The sequence below is a fragment of the Petaurus breviceps genome, unplaced genomic scaffold (genome assembly GCF_028583685.1).
Source record: "Petaurus breviceps papuanus isolate PSGF00001 unplaced genomic scaffold, PetGlider_PUasm1.0 90752, whole genome shotgun sequence".
NCBI lineage: Eukaryota > Metazoa > Chordata > Mammalia > Diprotodontia > Petauridae > Petaurus > Petaurus breviceps.
Window position 1 is genome coordinate 11,297,547 of NW_027187336.1, and position 25,707 is coordinate 11,323,253.

The 25,707-nt window shown below is 36.8% G+C and overlaps 1 protein-coding gene and 1 pseudogene across 11 annotated transcripts in view; one reads left to right on the forward strand and one right to left on the reverse strand.

The window, feature by feature from the left end:
- ZRANB3 (zinc finger RANBP2-type containing 3) overlaps positions 1-25,707 on the reverse strand; it is a 240,770-nt gene that overhangs the window by 154,363 nt on the left and 60,700 nt on the right. For 10 of the 11 annotated variants that reach the window (XM_069067832.1, XM_069067826.1, XM_069067830.1 and 7 more), the window contains exon 3: positions 1,050-1,068. The exons of the other annotated variant lie outside the window; for it this stretch is intronic. In XM_069067832.1, the coding sequence (XP_068923933.1) occupies positions 1,050-1,068 (19 nt within the window). The remainder of the gene's footprint in view (positions 1-1,049; positions 1,069-25,707) is intronic. 11 annotated transcript variants of the gene reach the window in all.
- Positions 20,686-22,049, forward strand: LOC138146133 (cytochrome c oxidase subunit 5B, mitochondrial pseudogene; annotated as a pseudogene).

Below are 25,707 nucleotides of genomic sequence, written 5' to 3' on the forward strand. Positions count from 1 at the left end.
AAATCCATCTAAAAAGAGGTATCACATCAATTTAGCAAGCTGTTTATGGACTGTAAAAATACCTACAATATCAGACAGAGAGATCTATTGTAAGAAAACATGACATTCTTGATGGCATTTCACTATATCTTACATATGAGAAACAATTTAAAATGACCTTTCAAGTAAAGCTCACAGTTCTGAGAAATATTTTAATATATGTGAAAGATTTCTTTTCATGTTTTTATTTTAGTCTTCTTTTAAAACCACATGTCATATTTTAATTAAATGTTTCTCTAACTTGTCTACTGAACACTGCTAGTCTTGAAATTCTGTGACACTGTCCAAAAATGTTGATGGAGAGAGACATACAGGGTTACATAATTGGGGAGCAGAATAGAAGAAATTAAGCCCATTTTCATTTCGGTAAAAATTATATTCTAAATATGTATTTTTGATCATAGATCCTTTGTAGGAGAAATTTTTAATTCTTTTTTTTTTTTTCTGTCATGAACCTCTCTGGCACTCTAGGGAAGCCTATATGGATCCCTTCTCAAAATATTTTTTTAAAATTCACACAATGAAATTCATGGGATTCCAAAGAAAACCAATCATGTTTAAGTGCAACTATCAAAATATTTTTTTAAAAAGAAACAATTTCACAGAACCTACATTAAGAAGTCCTGCTTTATTCAGAAAAATGGAAGGCACTTTAGAAATTATCTAGTACAACTTCTTGATTTTAGAGATGAAGAAACCAAGATATAGATATAGAGTGGTCAAATGGTTTGTCCAACATCACACAAATGTAAATCATAGAGGTGATATCTGAACCTAGGTCCTGATATGAGTCCATGTATGGATTGCCATATATAATTTTACAGTTAACATTTTCAGACTGGAATTATCAAATTTTTTTCTTAGAACCCCTATTTAAATCATGTTGAATAATAAGATCCTATGAAATAGTCTGAGAAATACTATGACATAATTCACCAGTTCTTACATAATATAAAATTTACAATTATTGATGTTGATATAAGACACTGGAACAAAGAAACATCACTTACTTCATCAGCAACCATACACCTAGAAAAAAAAATAAAAACAAATTATTTTTAATTTTTAGAAGTTCTTATCCTTTAAAATTATGTCTTTTCAGAATTTCTCAAATTAAGATAGTTTCAGAAAGCAGTCTTAACCAAGTAAGTGAAAGCCAGAAGAAGATGCTTATGTGCTTGTAAGAGAACACAGGGCAATCTTGATTCTGTGTGTCTTTTCAACTGCTAAATGCACGTGGCTATGCTGGAGTATTGATGAGTCATACCTGACGCTTCACACAGCCCTCTCACAAGAATGGCATCAATGACCTACCACAAGGTACAGGAAACCTCCACAAGCTATGTACAGGCAGCTAGCTAATTTATAACCTTAAAGGCTTAGTTCTTCAATGAATATTAAAGACTACATAAATGCCACAAATGTCTAAATCCAAGATATTCATATTCCTAAGTATGCTAAAACATCTGTACCAAAGCAGGTACTTTTCTTAGATTTTTTTTCCCCCTCTTTTGTCTATTCCTTCTCACTGGCTTATATTAATCCATAAATAAAGTGTGCATGCATGCGTGCGTGCGTGCGTGCGTGTGTGTGTGTATGTGTGATATAGTGATATAGTGGAAAGAACACTGGTCCAAGAGGCAGGAAACCTAGGTCAAAGTCTGGCCTCAATATTTAATGGCTCTATGACTCTGATCTTTAAATCCCACTTACCTTTAGTTCATTCCCATGTACAATGTGAAGAACAGTTCCACTGTGGCTTATTCTAAAGGGCTACTCTGTATGTGTACTTTTAACTGCTTTGTAAAGCTCAAAGCCATTACATTTTTAGTAACAACAAATTTGGAGGCAACAAAGCAAAGTAAAAAGAATACTGGGTTGAGAGTGAAGAAGATAAGGATTCAATTCCTGCCTCTATCTTTGGGAGGGTAAAGTAATATTTATTTGCTATATGACTGTGGGTAATTTACGTAACCTCTCAGGTTCAGACAATTCAATGGATGTAATATGTGTTGCTGAAAGTTATCCTGCCAATGAAACACAAATTTTTGTGGTACTGTTGTTGTTATCTTTACAACAAAGGCATGAAATGGGTGATACTAATCAATCAATTAAAAAGCATCTACCAAGTACTTACTATGTACCAAGTACTGTGCTAAGCATTGGGGATACAAAAGAAAGGGAGAAAAGCAAGGCAAGTCAAGAATTCACTACCTACTACATGCATACTAAGGAGGAAGAGTAAAATAAACCAAAGTGGTACAGAGAATGGAGAAGAATAATAGGATTAAACATGGCCATCTAAACAAAGAATTCATCACCAGGAAAATCTCCTGTGAGAGTATTAGCAAAGCTATTACAGAAATAGTCTTACTATAATATATATGCCAAGTGAAAGTAAATGCTCACTCTACTTTTCCACATAAAGTCCCCTATTTCCTCACTTGCTGATGTAACCGCTCTTCCAAATAATACAGTAACATTGTTAAAGTTCCTTCTAACACTGAGTATAGCTTAGGAATTTATTCATTTGCTTAGTTATTATAACAGTAATAACTGATATTTATATGACACTAAGTTTTACAAAGTAGTTCACATTTACAATACTACCCTTGAGGTTAAGTGTTGCATATCCTCTTCTCCCTCCACAGATGAGGAAATTAAGGAACAGTGGGGCCAAAAGGCTTGCCACTGGGCATAGAGCTCTTAAGTATCAAAGGGGAAATCTGAACACAGGTTTTTCCTAGCTCCAAGTTCAGTGTTCTTTCTATGCCTCAATGGATTAAGTCTAATAACAAATTGGAATTTTGAAACCAAAAGTCATGAAAGCAGCTGACAGTTACTTTACAGGAAAAAGTACTCAATTCTAACTTCAGCTTAACTTAAAAAAATCAATTTGTGAAAGATAAAAAGGACCAATTATTCTTTATATCAAAAATTATTTAGGAAGTTTTTGAAAAAAAAAACACAGGAAAATAGGCTGAAAAAACCCCAATCTTTTCCTATAAGATTACTAACACTAGCCCCAATTTTTCATTTTGAAAGCCAAGTAAATGAAAACTTTTAAAAGAACTCTACTCTTTAAAAAAACAAACAACCTTCTTAAGAAACACATCCTTAGGAGGGAGCATGGTATAGTGGAAAGAGCACGAGGAGAGCTGAGTTCTAATTACAGCTCTGCCTCTAATTAGCTGAGCTGTCTAAGTAAGAGCAGTTCACTTTATATATATTGTTTTGCTCATCATAACAAGCTGTAAATTAGGTAGTTGTCAATAGTACTCTCAGTTCACATATGAACGTGGGTTCAGATAGGTGACTTGCTGCATTTCCTAACTAGTATCTCTGGCAATGGAGACTTAGATTCTTGATATTATACCATAGCTGCCTGTGGGATGAAAGGAGTAAAGTTCTAGGGAAGACGAGAAACAAAAACAACAAAACTAAATTTATTCAACCACAAGGCAGTAAATAAGTTTACACAAAAAGTAAACATAAGTGCAAATCTAAGTAATTCTGATTTTAAAAAATGCAAATTAAGGAAACTTATAGTGTATTAGCCATAAAGATGTGGTGCCCTTACTTAAAAAGAGTCTATTTCTAATTTTAGAGGCTTATTATCACAGTCCCTTTGGCTCTACCAGTATCAACTGGAACTTGAAAAATCAGTTCTAGTGCTTTATTTCAACATGATTTAAATTTTACTTATCTGTAACCAAAATTGAGAGTCAGCAGACACATTGCTATCACAATCAATAAATCACTTAACAAATACTTACTTGTTAGGTAACAGGCCCTACTGTGTGACAAGCACTAAGTTAGACACTGGGAATAAATATAATAACTCAAAGCTTGTTAAGGAGCACCAGCTAGGTGGCACAGTGAATAGAGTACCAGCCCTGGAGTCAGGAGGACCTGAGTTCAAATCCAGCTTCAGACACTTAACACTTACTAGTCATGTGACCTTGGGCAAGTCACTTAGCCCCAACTGCCCTGCCCTCCCCCCTCAAAAAAAAAATCAAACCTTGTGAAGAATTGTAAATATGTTATCACATAAAATGACAGTCTAGATCCTCAAGGAGCTTACAATCTATTGAAGCAAACAACAGGTACATACATGGAGAGATACAAAATGTTTATTAGTTAATAAGCATTTGGTAAGAACTTACTAGGTATCCAGTACTGTGCTAGGATACAGGGATACAAGTTCAAAAAAGGAAACAAGCCCTATTCATGAGTGGCTTACATTCCCATACACAAAGAAAAGCACAAAAATATAAAATACAAATATAAAGCAAATAAATACAAATATACATCATGTTATTGAATGACAGGTAACATGGAAGGGAAGGCACTAGCAGTTGGGGGAATTAGGAAAGGTTTGATGCAGAAGATGGTGGCTCATCTTTCTGTTAAAGGAAGGGAGACTTCTGAGATTGCAGAAAAGAAGGAACTGCACTCTAGGCATATGGATCAAGCCAGTGCAAAGACACAGAGACAGATGGAGGATCTTGTGTGAGCAACAGAGAGAAGACAAGTTTGGTTGAATTGCAGAGTCTGGGGTAGAGGTGAGATTGGAAGTCGGGGAGAAGTGTGTTGTAATGGAAAGATAGCTTTGGAGCTAGGTTGACAACAGCTTTAAAATCTTTTGTCCTAGAGCATACAGTAAGCCACTAGTGCTAATTTAGAGAAGTCACACAGTCATATCTGTCATCCTACAGGGCACTCAACTGCAAGAAGTTGCAGGCAAAGCCCAAAGGCAGCACTACACTGATTTATGTAGTTGATGTCTCCCCTTATAGAATTTAAGCTCCCTGAGGGAAGGAAAAGTTTCATTTTTGTCTTTGTAGCTGCAGGACCAAGTACAGAGGGTGTATCACCAATTCAGTACCCACAGCAGCTGCTAAGAATATGCAGGTGTATTTCTAGGTTTGAATCGCAAGATATAACAGATTTTTTTTTTCTGAAGACAAAACCAAGATGTTTATGCATACACCAAAAAGCCAAATCCACCATGGTAATAAAGAAGTTGGTACACATTACCAATGCAGGAAGCACCACCCATCCCCAAGCCTTCCCTCTGTCAAGCCTGCCCACCAACAAGCTCTCTTTTCTCTCTCTCTCCTCAACTCTGCCTCACTCTCTTCCTGCTCCACCCATTTGGCAAGCTCTTCCCACCATCAGCTCCATGTGACTCAACTGTGGGCTGGATCAAAGCTCAAAGCAGGTCACACGGGCCTATTAAGGGGCACAGAAGATCTTACAGATCTGGATATCCAGATCAAAGCTAAAAATGAGAGATTCACTGTAGATGCTGGGCCCCTCCAGATTCTCCTGATTGTAGATGAAACTGTGCCAAAAGAAGAGAGATAAGAGACCCCGGAGAGTAAAATTGTAAGTGGATTTTAGTTTTTCTGCAGGACTATCTGGGGTCAGGGCCAAATCCCACAGTGAGACTGCACAAAGTGCCAGCTTTTAAAGGGACACCACGTGGCCAATGGTTAGGTATTACCTAAGCAGAAACTTGCAGAGGCCAAGAATGGTGATTGGTCAGTACACACCTCGAAATTCCCCTGCACTCGAATTTACCCTAGGCTGAAATTCCCGCTCAGAGATCGGCTGGGGAGGGACAGGGGACAGGGAAGAATGGGGTCATGCACAACACTAAAAAGCCTCATGAATGAGATCTACCATGACTCTAAAAAGTTTGGACAACTTAGTCATAAGAGAAAACTAACCAAAAATTGTCCAATACTGTGTGCTAAGCACTTAACAAATATTTTCTCATTTGATTCTCAACAACTGCAAGAGGTATCTGTTATTACCCTCATTTTTCAGTTGAGGAGACTGGGGCAAACAGGTTAAATTACTTAACCAGGGTCGCCCGGTTACTAAGTATCTGAGGCTGGATTTGAACTCAGGTATTCCTGACTCCAGGCCCAGCAGTTTAGACACTGTGTACTCTCTGGGCTCTACATGTATGTTCATTTCTTTTGTAATAAACCTAGTTTTCAGGTAAATTTCATGAAGCTGTGATTGCCTACTGATAGCCAGCAGTCTAAGCAAAAGATGAGGGCCTGAATCTCTATACACTAAAAAAAAAAGTTGGGGAGCAGTTAGGTGGCACAGTGAATAGAGCACCGACCCTGGAGTCAGGAGTACCTGAGTTCAAATTTGGCCTCAGACACTTAACACAAAAATTAGCTGTGTGACCTTGGGCAAGTCACTTAACCCCAATTGCCACCCAAAAAGAAAAAAAAAAGTTGGATGCAAAAGAGGTTTAACAGGTATTTCATGAGTGAACAAAAAGGTAAATTGAGACATGTTTCTCCAAACAAGATAACATTTATTAACACTGGCATACTGCCTGTCAATAAATGGGTCAGTGGATTGCCTCCATTTATGCCAAAGACCTTGAGCAAAAGGAGAGCTCCCCTTTAACAGATTTTGGGGAGTAGAGAACAAAGAACAGAACAGGGTAGATGACATCATGGAATTGAGGACAACACAACTGGACACAGAGATGAGGCACAAGGAACAATATGATTGCTTGGAAGTTTGGTAATAAGGGCTCTAACAACCACCTCTTCCTCCTCTCCTGAGCAAGATAGGGGTCAGACTTTTGGACAGTCAAACAAACATCCTTGAAGGGATAGCTTGGTAGTATAAAGTTATTAGACCAGACTCTCTTTTGTTCACATGCATCACCCAAGGTCAGCTAAATTCCTTGAGTCAAGAATAGATCAGTGATGAGCAGGACACCTAGGGTTTCCAGTTTAACCCATCAGAGACCAGCTGAATCTGTGAAATAAGTTCAGAGACAAAGAATCAAGACTTAAGCAGTAACAGGACAAAAGGAATTAATGGTAAATGGAATCAATCAGAAAATGACACAGGACCAATTCAATCTTCTCAAGTAGAATCTATAAGGCTTGGCAAATGCTTGGATATATAGGGGGTAAAGGAGAGTGAGGGATCAAGTATATTCCAGAAGTTATCAAAATGATTGAGGGGATGGTGGTACCTTTGACTGAAATCAATAATTCAAGAAGAGGATTTCTTAAAGTTTAGCTGTCAGAAAGAGGTATGATAGCTCATCCTTTTCCTGTTCTTCATCTCTAAGAATGTACTGTCTAATATTTTGTGGGCAATTTTACTATTGGAAACAAATCCTAGATTTAACTAACAAAATTAGCAGTAATTGCGTAATAATATAAGTAAATATAAAAGTGAATGAATTTACAAATATTTGCTAGATGGGCAAGTTTAATACGCACAATAACACTGATACTTGGTACCAAAAATTAATTCATGGGAGATAAAAAACAATCATTTATAATATGAATACTGATAATTAAATATACATGTGTATACTAATTCAAGACTTCATTTCATATTTGCTGATCCTACTTTGGTTTGCCAATTGGTATACAATTCTATCTGAATTTTACAAGCCCTTCAGTTTTTACTGAAATTACAAGAAATGATTAATTTGTTTCATGTTCATTGTTAATTACTTCAATTGTAATTTATCTAGCTTGACTGTAGACATTAGAAAGAAGCTCTTTATTTCAGTAAGTTGTTTTAAAAAACCATTGAGTTCTCTACATTAATCATCCATTTACAACAAGACATTTACGTTTTAGCAGCAATATTTTTGATGCACAAGTTTAACATGTTTGCTATTTTTATTCCAGAAACTAATAAGTTACAGAAAATAAAATTGAAGGGTATCAAATTTTTCTAGAAAACATTTTGCATGAGTTGATTCAGAACATATTCTACATTTAAAATAATTTAATGATTTACATTTATAGGAAAACCTTTCCCATATCCAATACTCAATAACCTTTTGTATAACTCAGATCTATCAAAGGAACATAGTAATATTCTCCAACGATGCATTTAGACAATACTTCCTTGTTCTGACGTTCATAGATTTAACATGGAAAGATGCTATATTGTTCTAAATCATGGTTCACAATGATCAAGTTTCTTTGATCTCTACAATAAGAGAAGCATGTGTGTGTGTGTGTGTGTGTGTATCACATGCACATGAATGGCGCTGAGTCAGACCCTATCATTAAAGAATTAAATCTAAAAGTCTTAATAAGGAAAGATCACAGTTTTACAAGATAATCTGGACTGAACTCATTCATTATTTCTCTTCTTTTAATAATGTTCTTGCTATAACAGATTAAGTAATAAGATCATTATAACCAGAATGTCCTAAGTTTTCCCTTTTATTCTTACTGCTGGGAAAATTCTACAAGATGAAATTAAGCTAAAAGTGCTACGATCAAAAAAAAAAACAAACAAACCCATAGCATGGAATTGTTGCATTTCATTTTTGTCTTTATGCCTTAGAAAACATTGAATATAGAGAAAGTCTAAACTTAGTTAATAGAGGATTACATCTAGAGGGAGTAAAACTGAAGTTTAAAGCCTACTTCCAAAATTTACTAGATAGACGATGACCAAAGAAGTAATTTAGTGGTTTTAAGCCTCAAGGAACTTCTTTAAAAATTAATTTTGATTTTGTTTTTACATTATCTAAATTTTCCCTGTCCCCTCCCAGAAAGTTATACCATGTAAAAAAAATTAAATAAAAAAACTGTCCAAAAGGAAAAAAAAATCCAGCAAAACCAATCAATAAATCTAAAAAAAAAAAAATCTTGACAACATAGGCAATGTTCCTCATCCTTCACTCTTCACCTTTACAAAGGAATTTGGGAAAATATCTCCTTATTCCTCTTTTTTAGGATCAAACTTACTCTATGTACTTTTGCAACAACTATTTTAAAAAATTATTTTGTGTTATTTGTACAATTGTGTCTTCCACTTACATTGTTATAGTCATTTTGTGAATCGTTTTATTGCCTCTGCTGACTATACTTTGCATTACTCCATCTAGGTCCTTCCATGCTTCTCTGTATTCACTGTATTCCTTATTTCTCAAAGCACATTAACATTCCATTACAATGACATACAACAGTTTGTTTAGTTATTCTCCAATCAATGGATATCTACTTTGTTTACAGTTCCTTGCAAGGGCACAGGACAAACACTGGAATCTCTGAGTCATAGAATAGATATATTTTCATAATTCCAAATTGTATTCTGAAATAATACTAATTCACAGCTCCACCAACAATGCATCACTGTGCTATTATTCCACAACTCCTCTAATACTGACAATTCTTCACTAAATTTTCTAAAATTACAAAATATAGATTGGTTGCATGGAAGGAAGTCTGACACTGACAAAGACCCCGGCCCCAGCCAAAAGAAAACTTATAAGGGGTGGCTAGGTGGCGCAGTGAATATAGCACCAGCCCTGGAGTCAGGAGGACCTGAGTTCAAATCCGACCTCACACACTTAACACACACACACACACACACACACACACACACAAAACTAGCTGTGTGACCTTGGGCAAGTCGCTTAACTCCAACTGCCCTCCAAAAAGCAAAAAACATGTAGAATTTCATAAATATTTAGGGAAATTAAATACAATCTAATAAACACTTGAAAGATGATGATAACAATGTGATAATATACCAAAATGTTTGGGGCACAGCTCTAGCAGTCCTTAGAGGGACAAAAGAAAGTATACCCCTCAAAAAACAAATGAGAAAATGGCAGGATTCAATTTAATTAAATATGTAATTAAAATGAGAAAACCAATAAAAGCAAAATAAGCAACAAAAAAAAGGAAATCTTGGAAATTACAGAAACAAATTAGAAAGCTAAAGAACTGACTTTATAAAAACCTAGAATTTCAATAATCCTTTAGCCAACCATATTAGAAATGAGAAAATAATAAAACAAAAAAAGTGAAATCACAATGAAATAATTACACAATTTACTATTTCTTTTACATTCTCAAACTTTAGCTACAATCTTTTTTTTTTAACTACATAAATTAATAAAATGGTAACTGGAGATGTTAAATAATACAATTTTAGAAAAGGAAATTAAGCTAGCTGCAAAGGAATTACAGAAGAAAAAAAATGAGTGGTTCAGATAATTAATTTAAAGAAGAATTCTATCAAACTTTTAAAGAAAAATTAATACCTATGTAGCTGAGGTCCTTATCCCACTCCCACTGGAAAATCATATCACTAGGATCCACCTTATTACATCTCCCCCTCAGAATACTAGGGAATATCCCTCAGGGGCACTGAGATTCTTCAAATGCTTTGGCTTAAGCCCCTAAACTGATATTTTCCCTAGAATATCAGTTGCCTGGAGCTAGGTGATGTAACACCATCCTTTCAGCCCCACAGGTCCAAAACCTAGAAGGCATCTTGCACTCTATACTATCTCTCACAGCTCATATCCACTCTGTCACTGAGACCTGCTGATTTCACTTTTGCAACATCTCTTGAATATGCCCCCTTCTCTCCTCAAATACTGTCACCTGTCTAGTATAGGCCCTAATCACCTTCCAGACTAGTGCAAAAGCCTACTGGTGGGTCTGCCTGCTCCATTCAGTCACCAAAGTGATTTTTATCAAAACTCAAGTCCAACCATGTCACTCTCCTACTCAATAAACTCTAGTGGCTCCCTGTCACATATAGGATCAAATACAAAATCCAGCTGGGCTTTCAAAGCTTTTCATAACCTAGCCCCATCCTACTTTTCTGGTCTTATACCTATGCTCTGTCACATACTCTGATGTAGTGACAATAAGTTCCTTGCTATTCCATGAATAAGATACTCCTTCTCTAGGCTCTGATCATTTTACTCTGGCTGTCTCCATGCTTAGAATGGCTTTCCTGGCTTCCTCTAAATCTCAGTTGAAATTCCATCTTCAAGAAGCCTTTCCCAACCTCTTAATTCTAGTGCCTTCCCTCTTAATTATTTCTTTTTTTTTTTTTTGAGGGAATTGGGGTTAAGTGACTTGACCAAAGTCACACAGCTAGTAATCGTGTCAAGTGTCTGAGGTCAGATTTGAACTGAGGTCCTTCTGACTCCAGGGCCAGTGATCTATTCACTGCGCCACCTAACCGCCCCTCTTAATTATTTCTTATTTGTCCTATATGTAGTTTCTTTGTATATATTTGTTAGTTGTCTCCCCCATTAGATTGTAAATTCCTTGAAGGCAAAGACTCTTTTGCCTCTTTTTGTATCCCCAGCACATAGCACAGTACCTGGCACACAATAAGTACTTAATAAATGTTTGTCGATGTTGATTTTGATATCTCCCAGTGCCAGTGATCTATTAATTTAACCAATTAATACCTCCTCAATATCAATACTAACACATTAACATCAATTAAAACTTTAAAAAGAGGTACTTATTGAAAAGATACAGCGAGAATCTAAGGATAAAAACGTGCTGTCCAAAGCAGGACACACTATTCCTTCTACCAACCTGGGGAAAATGGACACAAACTTATAGTTGCTACAGAGCATTAATTCTACCAAGTCAAGCAGTGCCCTTCCTTGCAGAACATGTCTTGGCTGACAGGCTAATCCACTGCTATTTGGATCAAGTGGCTCTCCTCCAGGATGCACTGGCTCACTGGGCTTAGCTGCTGCCAAACTCCAGTTCTTGAATCACTGGAAGCTTTAGTGACTCATTATAACTTAGTCTATTCTATTTTTTACACTCACCTAAGAGGCAGAAAAAACCGATACACAACAAAAAGAGAAAGCCTATAGCACCATATATTTAAGGTCACTTAGCCACCAAGGTGTGGAGATAAGTGCCAAGGCCAATTTCCCCACCCAAAGGTTTTGAATGTGTCTTTTCTTGTTCACCTGCAGGAAAGAGTCAGATTTGTTTTTCTTCTTCTCCTTTTGTACACACACTCTGTTCTGCTTTAGGAGTCAACTAAAAGATATCTCTTTACCCACTATAGCAGAAATAAAATATTCATAGAATAGCTGTATATGCTCTGAAACAGAAGGCAGAGCCCTCCATTATACATGCCTACAATTAGGCTCGAAAAGCATCTGCATGGGTTGACACCAGGCCAGGCAAACTGCCCATGCTCCAAGGACTAGGCATTCATTGTTCAGTCTCCTATCATACCTGTATACTGAAGAAATCCTTGTCAAAAGCTGAGAAGGAAAATCCTCTACCAAACTCTTTCAGAAAACAAGAAAATACAATCTGAATACCTAAACCAGGGCAGGATAAAGCAAAAAGAAACATGTACCAATATCATTAATATTGATTCAAAAATTTTAAATAAAATCTTGCCCTAAAAAACTACAGCATTTTGTTAGAAAAAAAAAATCACTATGAGGGGCAGCCAGGTGGCTCAGTGAGTAAACACCAGCCCCAGAGTCGGGATGACCTGGGATTGAATCTGGGCTCAGATACTTAGCACCACACCCAGAAATAACTGGCCATGTAACCTTGAGCAAGTTACTTAACCCCAATTGCTTAAAAAAAAATCACTATGACTAAGTTGGAGTTATATCAGGGATGCAAGAATGGTTGACCATTTAAAAAGTAACAATGAACCACATTAAAAACAAAAATATGTAAAATGATCATTGTAACAGAAAATGCCTTTTGAGATTAATTTACATGAATAATTCTTCAAACTACTAAAATAAGAGGACCTTTTTAAACATGGCAGAAAGCCATCTACCTAAAACAGAAACAAAGAATTAAATGCTGTAGTGAAGAACTAGAAGCTTTTCAATAAAAACAGAGGTAAAGAAAGGAGGTTCCTTTTCGCACTATTACTTAACATAGCACTAGAAAAGCCTGCAATATCAATAAGACTAGACAAAGAAATGAAAGGCATAAAGACAAAGAAACAAAACGGAGGCAACTCAGATTTTTGGATGCTGGAAAGAAGGTTGAACCTATGGTCAGGATGATCTGAATTCAAATCCAGTTTCCCAATTTAGATACTTCTTAGCTGTGTAACACTAGGCAAGTCACTTAATTGTTGCAGCAGTTTCCTCATTTGTAAAATGAAGTTAATAATAGCACTTACCTCCCTGCTCTGCTGTGAGGATAAAAAAAGATAATACTGAAGTGCTATATAAATGCTAGCTATTATTACTTCCTGATGAAAAAAATGATTTACATAGAAAATCCAAGAGAATCAACTAATAAATTTAGACACTAGATTCAGCAAAATAGAAGGATGCAAGGTAAATATCTAAAGATCAACATTTCTATACAGAAATAACAAAAACCAAGAAGGAATGACAGAAGGAGAAGCCATAATCAAAATAATTAAAAAATTCATAAAACATCTAGCAAGTCTGAAACACACTCAAGTCTGAAACACACTACTGAAACACACTCAAAATCTGTACAGATAAAATAACAAAATTTCCCTTAAAGAAATAAAGAAACGGGGTGGCTAGGTGGTTCAGTGAATAGAGAACCGGCCCTGGAGTAAGGAGGGCCTGAGTTCAAATCCAGCCTCAGACACTTAATACTTACTAGCCATGTGACCTTGGGCAAGTCACTTAACCCCAATTGCCCTGCATTCCCCCCTCCAAAAAGCAAAAAAAAAAAAAAAAAAAAAAGACTATGGTGTCTCTTTCCACCCCTGCAATTTGGGGTGGGTAGGTGGTGCAGTGAATAGAGCACTGGCCCTGTAATCAGGAGGACCCGAGTTGAAATCGGCCTCAGACACTTGACACACTTACTAGCTGTGTGACTTTGGCCAAGTTACTTAACCCCAATTGACCTCCAAAAAGCAAAAAAAAAAAAATGAAAGAAAGAAAGAACTTAGATAACTGAATGGATATCCATTGTACACAGCTATAAGGTAAAAATAATAAAAATTATAATACTACCTAAATTAGAATATAAAATAACCAATAGCACTAAAACTACCACAGGGATAAAATGACAAAATTGATTTAAAGTAACAAAAGACTTAGAATATGCAGGGCAAAAAATTTAAGAGTAAGAAACAGCACTCCCAGACCTCAAATAATATTGTGGGTTTTTTTGTTTATTTGTTTTTGTTTTTGTTTTTGCTTTTTGAAGGGCATTTGGGGTTAAGTGACTTGCCCAAAGTCACACGGCTAGTAATTGTGTCAAGTGTCTGAGGCTGGATTTGAACTCAGGTCCTCCTGATTCCAGGGCCAGTGCTCTATTCACTGCAACACCTAGCCCCCCTCAAATAATATTATGAATCAGTGTCCTCATCAAAACTATTTCGTACTGAATGGCAGAGCCACCATGAAGGAGTAGTAGGAAGCACAGCATGACTTACGCCCTAAAACTCCTTCAATATATCTTTTACACTAGCCAACATCTTGATAGCAAAATCCAATTTAAAAAAAATCAGAGCAAAATCAATCACTTTTCAAGCCCAGGTCTGCAAAGAGAGACAGACAAAGAAGTCTGAGGAAACCAGAGATAGGATCTGGCCAGGAGCAGTCTGTTGGATCATTTCAGTGCATGAAGAGGATTTGTACCAAGACAAAGAGAGGTCCCAGATCCATAAAAGGACACCACAGAGTGTGGGAACAGGTATCAACAGGCACCACTGTCATTTAATACTTGGCTATCTGTCACAGATCCAGGGAAGGATGCAGAAGGGGAGCTGTATCCAAGTATACTTGGGCAGGGTAGCTGGAAGAGCAAATTCAGAAGCACACAGCAGTGGTGTGACTCAGACCACAAGAGCAGAGTGAGGTATCAATTCTAGGTTCTAGCCCAGTATGAAACCTGCAAAGGAATCAAGAGGTCAGGAATCCCAGACCAAAAGGCAGCCTGCCCTCCTATCACTGTGAACCCACAGAGCTTTCAAGCTATCTGGTGGGGGCTAAGTCCAGCACAATCGACTTTTGCTTAAAACACAACCCAGATCAGGAACTTACAGAGATCACAACAGCAAGGGGAGGGAGGGCACACAACAAGCAGACTTTGCCCTGGATTAGACTATTTGGGGAACACTCACAGCTTACAGATATCCGGAGTGTCCCTGGGATCCTGCAATAACACAACACTCAATCCCCTGAGAAAGGAGCAATAACAGGATTAGCATAGCCCAAAACTAACATCAAGCCTGACGTCAGGAAACAGGATGAAAAATGAGCAAACAAGAAAGAATTCACCATTAAAAGTTATTATGATGCCAGGGATGCAAAAAATAAACCTGGAAGAAGAAAATTACTCCAAAATAACTCAAACAAAAGACTCAAAGAAAAATACAACTTGGTTACAAATTCAATCAAAATTCTGAGATGAAGAGCTAAAAAAAATCTTAATTTTTATAAGTGAAATGAGAGCACATGAGAAAAAATAGAAAAGAAATAAGAGCTGTGGAGGCCAGAGCCAAGATGGTGGCACATAGGCAGGAAAACTCTGTGAGCTCGCCCCATAACCACCTCAAATATCTACAAAACATGACTAAACAAATTTTAGAGCTACAGAACCCACAAAGTGACAGAGAAAAGCAAATCTCCTGCTGACGGCAGCCCGGCAAGCAGACAGGACAGGTTAATCCCAGTGAGCTGGGAGCCTAACCCCTAAGTGACCCTGCAATTTTAGCCTCAGGTCAGCCCCCAATCAGTGACTGCACCAGATTTCAGGACAGTGGATCACCAGCAGCATTGGCGGTTTCCATAATCATCAACCCATAAATGCCAAATAAAAAGTGAGAGGTCAGTGTAGAACTCTGTTGGAATTGGGGAGGGGGGGGCAGAGGAGTGGGTCCAGACCCACCCCTAGCTAGAAGTGGCAGAGCTCCAGGCCTGCAGATGGGGGGGGGAGGGGGAGGGCAAGCGAACAGAGGGTAATTGCTCTTGCTTTAACCTGCATGGATCTGGATCACAGTTTTGGGTGGTGGTCCTGAGGTGTGTGGCCAGTGAGCAAGAGTTTGTGGGGGTTGCAGAGACAGCAACCTCCTAATAGCTCCAGCAGCTCTGAAGACCCCAGCGATTTCAGACAAAGCTCTCCCGTCTGGTGGCAGAGTTCTACTGCGGCAAAGAGCTCAAAAGTCAAATAATTGAGTGGCAACATGAGCAAGCAAAGGAAGCAAAGCAAGTACAGCAAGCCAACTTAAGATTCCTTTTTTGGGGACAAAAAAGGATCAAAGCATGGAACGGGAGGAAGACAACAAAGTGAGAACTCCTGCACCAAAAGCTTCCAAGAAAAATATGAGCTGGCTACAGGCCATAGAGGACCTTAAGAAGGATTTTGAAAACCAAATAGGAGAAGTGGAGGAAAAATTGGGAAGAGAAATGAAAATTATGTAAGAAAATTATGAAATGAGTCAACAACCTGATTGAAGAAAATAACACCTTAAAAAATAGACTAACTCAAATGGCAAAGAGGCTCAAACATCCAATCAGGAGAAGAATGCCTTAAAAAGCCGAATTTGCCAGATGGAAAAAGAATCTCAAAAGCTCACTGAAGAGAATCATTCCTTCAGAATTAGATTGGAGCAAAGGGAAGCTAATGACTTTATGAGAAATCAAGATACTATTAAACAGATCCAAACAAATGAAAAAATAGAAGGCAATGTGAAATATCTCATTGGAAAAACCACTGACCTGGAAAATAGATCCAGGAGAGATAATTTAAAAATTATTGGACTACCTGGAAGCCATCATCCAAAAAAGAACCTAGAAATCATCCTTCAAGAAATTCTCAAGGAAAATTGTCCTGATGTTTTAGAACCAGAGGGCAAAACAGAGGTTGAAAGAATCCACTCATCACCTGTGGAAAAAGATTTCAAAAAGAAAACTCCTAGGAATTTTATAGCCAGGTTCTGGAGTTCCCAGATCAAGGAGAAAATATTACAAGCAGCCAGGAAGAAACAATTTGAATATCATGGAAACACTATCAGGATAACACAGGATCTGGCAGCTTCTACACTGAGGAATTGAAGGGCTAGGAATAGGATATTCTGGAGGTTAAAGGAGCTGGGATTAAAACACAGAATCACCTACCCAGAAAAACTGAGTATCATGTTTCAGTGGAAAATATGGTCATTCAATGGAATAGAGGACTTTTAAGCATTCTTGATAAAAAAAAAGCAGAGTTGAATAGAAAATCTGACTCAGATTCAAGAATCAAGAGAAGCATGAGAAGATAAACAGGGAAAAGAAATCATAAGGAACTTATCAAAGTTGAACTATTTACATTCCTACATGGAAAAACGATAATTGTAACTTATGAGACTTGTATGAGGACAGTTGAAGGGAATATAAATGTGTGTGTATATGTTTATATAGGAGGGTATATGTCCATATGACTATATATGTGAGTATGTGTATATATGTGTAGAGGTGCACATAGACAGAGGGCACAGGATCAATTGAATAGGAAGGTATGATATTTAAAGGTGAAGTTGAGAGGAATATAATGAGAGGAGATGGGGAGAGACAAAATGGGGTAAATTATCTCATACAGAAGAGGAAAAGGATAACTGCTACAATGTAGGGGAAGAACAGGAAAGCAAAACAGAATGGGTCAACCTTACTCTTATTGAATTTGGCTTACGGAGGGAATGACATACACACTAAATTGGGTATCTTGCCCTACCGGAGCGTAGCGGGGAAGGGGATGGGAGTCGGGACGATGGAGAGGAGGGCAGGTTGGGGAGGGGTAATTAGAAGCAAATATTTTTGAAAAGGGACAGGGTCAAAGTAGAAAATAGAACAAGTGGGGGGGAGGATAGGATGGGGGGAAATGTAGTCAGTCTTTCACAATATGTCCACTATGGAAATGTTTTGCGTAACTACACATATATAACCTATATTGAATTGCTTATCTTCCCAGAAAGGATGAATGACTAGGGAAGAAAGAAAGAATCTGGAATTCAAAGTTTTAAAATCAAATGTTTAAAAAAAATTTATTATACATACATACATACATACATACACACACACACACACACACACACATATATATACATATATATATATATATATATATATATAATTTTGGATTTTTTACATGCACTGGGAAATAAGATATACAGGCACTGGGGTATGGAGATCCATCTTGCCCTACTGGAAAGTTGGAAGGGGAATGGGTGAGGATATAGGAAAGAGCAGATTGGGGGAAGAGGTATTCAGTGGGATAGCTGTTTTGGGGTGGTGGGTAGGGGAAAGACAGGAAGAAAATTTTATAACAAACTCTTGTGGATATGAATGTTGTAAACTAAAAATAAACATAAAATTAAAAAAAAAAAGAAAAGAAAAGCAAACCAAGAAAGGAATACTGATGAAGCAAAGGACATTCATAGAATCACAGGAGTCAAGACATCTATTTAGCAACAGTCTAGATTTGTCCAAAAGGGCAGCTAGGTGGTGTGGTGGATAAAGTACCAGGTCTGAGTTCAAATGTGACCTTAGACACTTACTACCTGTTTGACCCCAAATAAGTCACATAACCCTAGGTCAGCTCTGATAGCTTGCAGCAAATATGGTTTCTCACTTTTCTTTTAGATCTGAGCTTTAAATTCAAGGATGCTTACTTATCTATAGGCCCTTTGAAATGTTTCATGATTTAAATTTTTAAAATTTCTTATAGTTATGATGCACCAACCAAAACGTATTAAAGTAATTTCATTTAACTAGCTTCTGGATAGTTTAGTTGATTAGGATTTAAATTAGGGAATGAGTATTTTACCTCTGATAAAAATACCATAAGCTGGCACCCCAAGTGGATGTTGTCAATGTCCTGAGAGCAAAGAGCAACACATTTTTCTTATTCCAGCATATCTGAGACTTAATTTATTATTCTCAGACTTTTTTAAAAAAAAATGGTTCTACTGAGGATGATAAATGAGTATAAATGGGAGGCAGTAGAGTGTGACAGAATAAACATAGGAGTAGAAGTCAAAAAGTTTGGGTTAAATTCAAGTCTTGCTATTTAGTAGCTGTATGACCTTGAACAAGTCACCTGACCCCCGTGCTTCTAACTTTCTTTATCTGTAAAATGAGAGCTGAAATGATGGTTTTAACAAAACTAAAAACATCAATCTAAGAGTAAACAAACTCAGGTTTTAAGTTTAGGCTTAATTGCCTCATTGGTAATTAAGTATTAAGATTTATTATAATTATCTATAATGAAAACAGCAACTGTTCTTTAGGAAAAGGAATACCTTTCACAATTATAGATGGAGGAAAAGTTTTTGACCAAGAAAATTACTCAGGTGATAAAAAAGAAAATTTTGATTACATAAAATCAAGAAATCCTTAGAAAAACAAAAGCAATGCAGTGAAAATTAGAAAGGAAGCAGTTACCTGAGAGGGGTGGGGAAATATTTATAGCAGATTTCTCTCATAAAAGTCTGATGGTAGTTCTTAAAGAAATAAAAGCTGTAAACCAAAGTATAAAAGAATGCTCCAAATTGCCAAGTAGAGAAATAGTATTTAAAACAACACTGAGATTCTAATATATGCCCCTTGGATTGTGAAAGATGACAAAAAAGGAAAATGGAGGTTGCTGGAGGGGCTGTAAGAGGCCAATTGAAAAGGTATTAGTAGAGTTCTAAGGTGGTACAACTATTTTGGAAAGCAATGTGCAATTATACTCAACAAGTTACTACACTGTGCATACTGTCTGATCCAGCAATTTCATTGCTTAGCATATATATGGAGCACCTACGTGGTAGAGGGGGTAGAGTGACAGGCCTGGAGTCAGGAAGTCAGCCTCAGACACTTACTAGCTGTTTCAGCTGGGGCCAGTCACTGAACCCTGTTTGCCACAGAGGCCACAGTAAAATGAATTGGAAAAGGAAATGGCAAACCACTCTAGAATTTCTGCCAAGAAAACCCAAAATGGGGTCACAAAGAGTCAGACACAACTAAAACAACTCAACAACAATAAGCAGCATGTATACCCCAAAAATCCAATAAAAAAGGGAAAGGAACCACATGCACAAAAATTTTAAGAGCAACAGTTTTTACTGTAATAGAATTGAAAACAAAGTAGGTACCTATTAATTGGTGAATGGATGAACAAATTCTGCTATATTATCATAATGATTATCATACTGAAGAAAGAGAAACCTGTGAAGCCTTATATGAACTGATGCTAAGTGAAGTGAGCAGTTAGGACAATTTTTCATTTTTATAAATGACTTCATTATTTTAAAGGAAAAAAATTCCAAAAGATTTAGGGATTCTAAATAATGAAAAGGCCTATGAGTCCAGAAGACTGATGATGAATTATACTTTCCACTACTTAGTAGAGAGGTGATGGACTAGAGGCACAGAATATGACATGTACCTTCAACACAGGCAAGGTGTGGATTTGTTTTGCTTGCCTGTATTAGTAACAAGGGAGGGCTTTAAATTTTCAGTAAGGGAGAGTTGGTTGGGTGTGGGTTGTAGGAAGGAGAGGAATGATAATTACGACAAAAAAAAAAAAAAAAGAACATCAATGAAACATTTAAAAAATATACAGAAGAAAGAAGTTCATAAGGGGCTCCAGAAAAGCAATGCAGTGTTTTTATAACTGAAGCAAATTATACTTAAAACCAATCTGTATATATTTTTAAAATATATTTTATTGAAAGACAGAAATGGATAGAACACTAGACCCAGATTCATGAAGAATCAAGTTCAAAAGTGTAAACCTGTATGGATCACTTAATCTTTATCTGCCTGTTTCCTCACCTGTAAAATGGGGATAACAGTAGTACTTATCCCCTAGGGATGTTGTGAGTTTAAAATAACACTGGTGTGAAGACATGTTGGTTAAGGTACCAAGAAGGAAGAAAAGCATGCTTATTTATTGTGAAAATCACTTTGAACTTTAAAAAAAGTCATCCGTAGTCAATGTGTTTTGCTTTATTTCCCATTTCTAATAAGTAATAACTCATTTGATTAAGTTAGTTTGGACTCCCAAAGTCCATTACAATTGCACACAGCATCTTCTCTTTAGTTTTTCATATCTTTGCTATAACAAGTTAATATCTGACTGATAAATTATTTTAACACAACTTCAAAATCAGTAATGAGTTGCTTTGAACCACTAAAATGTCAATTTCTTTTCTTTTCTTTTTTGCCAAGTGTTTCAGAGTTTGCCATATCTAGCACCTTCTGATTCTTTTACAAAAAATGATTCAAGATGAATAGGTATGAAGCTTCTGAGGAATCTATAAAACTTTGCCTTGCTTTTGCTTCTTAGTCATAAAACATTTTCCAATAGATTTTTCCCCAATGCTCTACCCTAATCCTGAATTTTTAGTTAAATATCAATTTATCAGCTTAATCTGAAGGGTCATGACCAAGTTCTTCATAGAATTTTTCGAATTCTTCATGCTCTATGAGAGATGCTAGTTCATAAGTTAAAAACATCACCATGGTGAGGGGCAGCTAAGTGGGGCAGTGAATAGAACACCGGCCCTGGAGTCAGGAGGAACTGAGTTCAAATTTGACCACAGACACTTAATACTTAGTGGTAGTGTGACCTTGAGCAAGTCACTTAACCTCAATTGCCCTGCCTCCCCCCTTGCAAAAAAACAAACATCACCATGGTGGTCTTTTTGCTTATGTTCAGCATAAAGCAGCACATGTTCAGATGACCAAATATTACATAAAATACCATCTTCTACTGCTTTTGGATTCTACAAACTTTGTTGAGAAAGAAGCACAAAAAAAAGAACAAAAGTTTTGAAAGTAATAGCTGCTGGCTTCAAGGTTACTGCAGGGTGCCAGGGCACTGGCCATCCAGACCTTGAGGGCCTGTGGTCCTGCTCGGGTCGCCATGACCAGAGGAGGTATCCCTTCTGATGAGGAGCAGGCTACTGGTTTGGAGAGAGAGATTATGAAGCTGGCAAGGAATGATTTGGATCCATACAATATGCTAGCCCCAATGGCAGCTCCAGGGACTAAGGAGGAGCCCGACCTAGTCCCTTCCATCACTGACAAGTGAATAGTGGGCTGTATCTGTGAAGAGGACAACAGTGCAGTCACCTGGCTCTGGCTTCACAAAGGCAAGACACAGCATTGCCCTAACTGTGGAACCCATTACAAGCACGTACCCCACCAGTTTAGCCACTGAGTCCCTGAACTGGTTTACTTGAGATGTGTTATGTTTTCTTCTCTCCAATAAAAGGACTAGCCATTTCCCTGGCACTCCCATAAAAAAAAAGAAAGTAATAGCTGCTAATATGTAATATATATATATATATATATATATATATATATATACTTCATAAAATAAGCAATCAGTATAGAATAAGAATCCAAGATTTTGCACATGATCCCCTTTTATGTTCTATTTGTACATTAAAATGCTCATTTCTTTTAGTGTTTGTTAAGGAGTTGAAAAGTTAAAATAATAAAATAATTACTACATAATTAACTTTAAATAAAGATGCTGGTTAGCCACCATGGGACAGTGTCTTCATACATAAAAGAAAAATGCTTGACTTACTATGATTCATTTCCACTCAAATTCCTACAATCTTTATCGTTTGAGATTGAACAAAGGAGAAGAAGATGGCTAAAGATCTTGAAACTTTCCAAAGTATCAAGGTGATCAGAGTTCTAGGGCTAGGAAGGACATTAGAAATTACTGAGTTCATGATCCAGCCTTTCTGGAGAGCAATCAGGAACTATGCCCAAAGGGCTATAAATACTTTCATACCCTTTGATCCAGCAATACCACTCCTAGGGTTATATCCCAAAGAGATCATAGAAATGGGAGAAAGACCCATATGTACAAAAATGTTTATAGAAGCTCTTTTTTTGTGGCAAAGAATTAGAAATTAAGGGGGTGTCCATCAATTGGGGAATGGCTGAACAAGTTGTGGTATATGCATGTTATGGAATACTATTGTGCTATAAGAAACGGGGAGCAGGTGGTCTTCATATTTACCTGGAGAGGCTTAAAAGAACTGATGCTGAGTGAGAAGAGTAGAACCAGGAGGAATTTGTATACAATTACAGACACAACGTATGTGTGATGACCAACTTTGATAGACTGGACTCTTCTCAACAATGCAGGGATATAAGTCAATCCCAAAAGACGCATGATGGAGAGAAAAACGTGCATCCAGAGAAAGAACTAAATTTATATCCAGGTGGAAGCAAAATACCTGATCTTTTTCGTTCTCTTATTTGATTTTATGTCCTCATTACCATTTTTCATTCCAGCTGGCATAATCCATCCTTATAACCTGACCATTGTATAATGTGAAAGTATTTACAGATCCTATACTTGATTATAAGATGCCATGGGGGGGAGGGGAAGGAGGGGGACAAAATGTGAAATTCAAGGAATTGTGGAATTGAATCCTGTAAACTAAAAGGAAATAAACAAATTAATAAATTAAAAATTGAATTAAAAAAAAAAAAGAAATTACTGAGTTCAATTCCCTCATTGTACAAATGAGGACATGAAAGTGTAGGGAGGAGGATTTCTCCATGACCAAGTAGCTACTAATTGTTAGTGGAAGAATATGTATCAAGGTTTTCCTAATTCCAAAACGAGTACTTTATCCATCATTCTGTGCTAATGAGGAACTCACAACAGATACAGCCTTAATCACCTTAAGGGAAAAAGTCAAACTAAGGCATTTGCTAAGAGACAGAAAGAGGTATGGGAATAGAGTTGAGGGTTTGAGGAGAGAGGAGAGTTTACAACAACCATGGTGAGGAGTATAACAGCATTCATCAAAAATGCTGAGGTATTATGAATCTGTAGTACTTCTACTCAGTACAATTTTCTAACCTTCTACAGAAATGCTCAGCAGCTCAGGAATGGAAGCGAACAAAGGTAGGGGATGATTCAGAATTGAAAATCAGCAGTATGTAAATATCAGGAGAGCAATAAAGTAAGAGATTTCAAGGAGGATAGTACCTTATTAAACTGATTAACAATATGTTGAAAATTTGAAAAGAGAAAAACAAAGCATAACAAAGGGCTGGATTAAGGAATACAAGATGAGGGAATGGCTAGTAAATTTTATCTGGAAAAACAAAAAACCCCTGAAGGTTTTAGCAGACTGCAAGTTCTCCAACCTACCTTTCCAGTCCTGTTAGACATTATTCCCCTCAGCAGACGCCATAGTATAACAACAACAATAATAATATTATTTTTTTACATTTTACAGAATCAAACAAGCATTTTTTCATAACAGTACAATTAAAAAAAGATTGTATGTGAAATTGCAAATATATTACACACAACTTGCTATTCCTTTCAAACATAAAACAAAATTGTCAGGTAAATTTTTCATTTTTTTTTCTTCCTCCCCTCCCCCCACCGCCCCAGAGATTGCTACCATTAGACACACACACATATATATGTAATTTAGATGTGAAATTATTCTATACATACTTCTATTTATCAGTTCTTTCCCTGGGGGCAGATAGTCTCTTTCTTTATATGTCCTTTATATTTAATTTGAGTATTTATAATAGACAAAATAACTTACTCAAAGCTGTTCTTAAAACGATACTGCTGTTACTATATACAAGGTTCTTTTGGTTCTGCTTCATTATTTCATGCAAGACTCTTTTTTTCCGATTTTCCTAAAATAAGACATGTTTTTTTCCTAAAGTCATTTAGCTCAGCATTTCTTACATTATTACTCCATCACAATGACATACCACAACTTTTTTACCCATTCCCCAACTGATGGGCATCCCTTTAATTTCTAGTTCTTTGCCACCACAAAGAGAGCTCCATAAACATTTTAGAACATATAGACTCTTTTCCTTTCTCCCTAGCCACCTTTGGAAATAGACCAAGTAGTGGTATTAATGGGTCAAAGGGTATAAGTAGCGTAACATCTCTTTGGGCATAATACCAGGCTGCTCTCTGTTTGGATCATTTTACAATTCCACAAATAATGAGTGTCCCAATTTTTCCACATCCTTTCCAACATTTATTACTTTCTCATTCTATCATTTTAGCCAATCTGGTGGGTATAAAATGATATCTTAAGATTGTTTTAATCTGATTTTTTCTAATCAATAATGATTTAGAACATTTTTATTTCAGTATAAGTTGTTTAGATTTCTTCATTGGAAAACTGCTTGTTCCCATCCTTTGACCATTTATCAAGTGTGGAATGACTCATACTCTTATAGATCTGACAAAATTTTAATTACTATTTGTGAATTTCCATTCATCTTATTTTTACTATTTTCCTACTCAGTCTCTCTTTTTACTCTATCCCAATTACCTTATCTTTTCCCCTTATCCTCTTATTCCTTATTTTATCCACCTAAAATTCCTCACCTTAACTTCTCCCCTCATCCTCCTAATATTATTCTATAAACCCTTCTAAAAGTCCCTCCCCCACCCTATCCTCCAGTTTTCTCATCTCTCTATCTCAGAAGACTTCTAAACCTCTTCAGGTATGCATTTGGTTTTCTCTTCAATCCAGATGAGAATAAGGTTCCAATATCACCGAGCCTCCACCCCACCTGTTTCCTCTGTATTCTTCCTTTCAGGCTCTGTCTTTATGAGATAATTGTTCCTTTTTACCTTTTCTTACCCAATCTGACAGCCAATCTTCTTGCCTGGGATACATTTTCTCACCTCTGACTCTTAGAATCCCTTGTTTCCCTCAAGACTCCCTTCATGTGCCACTTTCTGTGTGAAGTCTTAGAAAAGCCTTGGCTGCTAGTGCCTTCTCCCTCCCTTCCCCCCCCCCCCCACCCCACCAAGGGACTCTAAGAGTCAGAGGTGAGAAAATGTATCCCAGGCAAAACCATTACTAATCAAAAAAAATAACATAAGACACAACACAAAA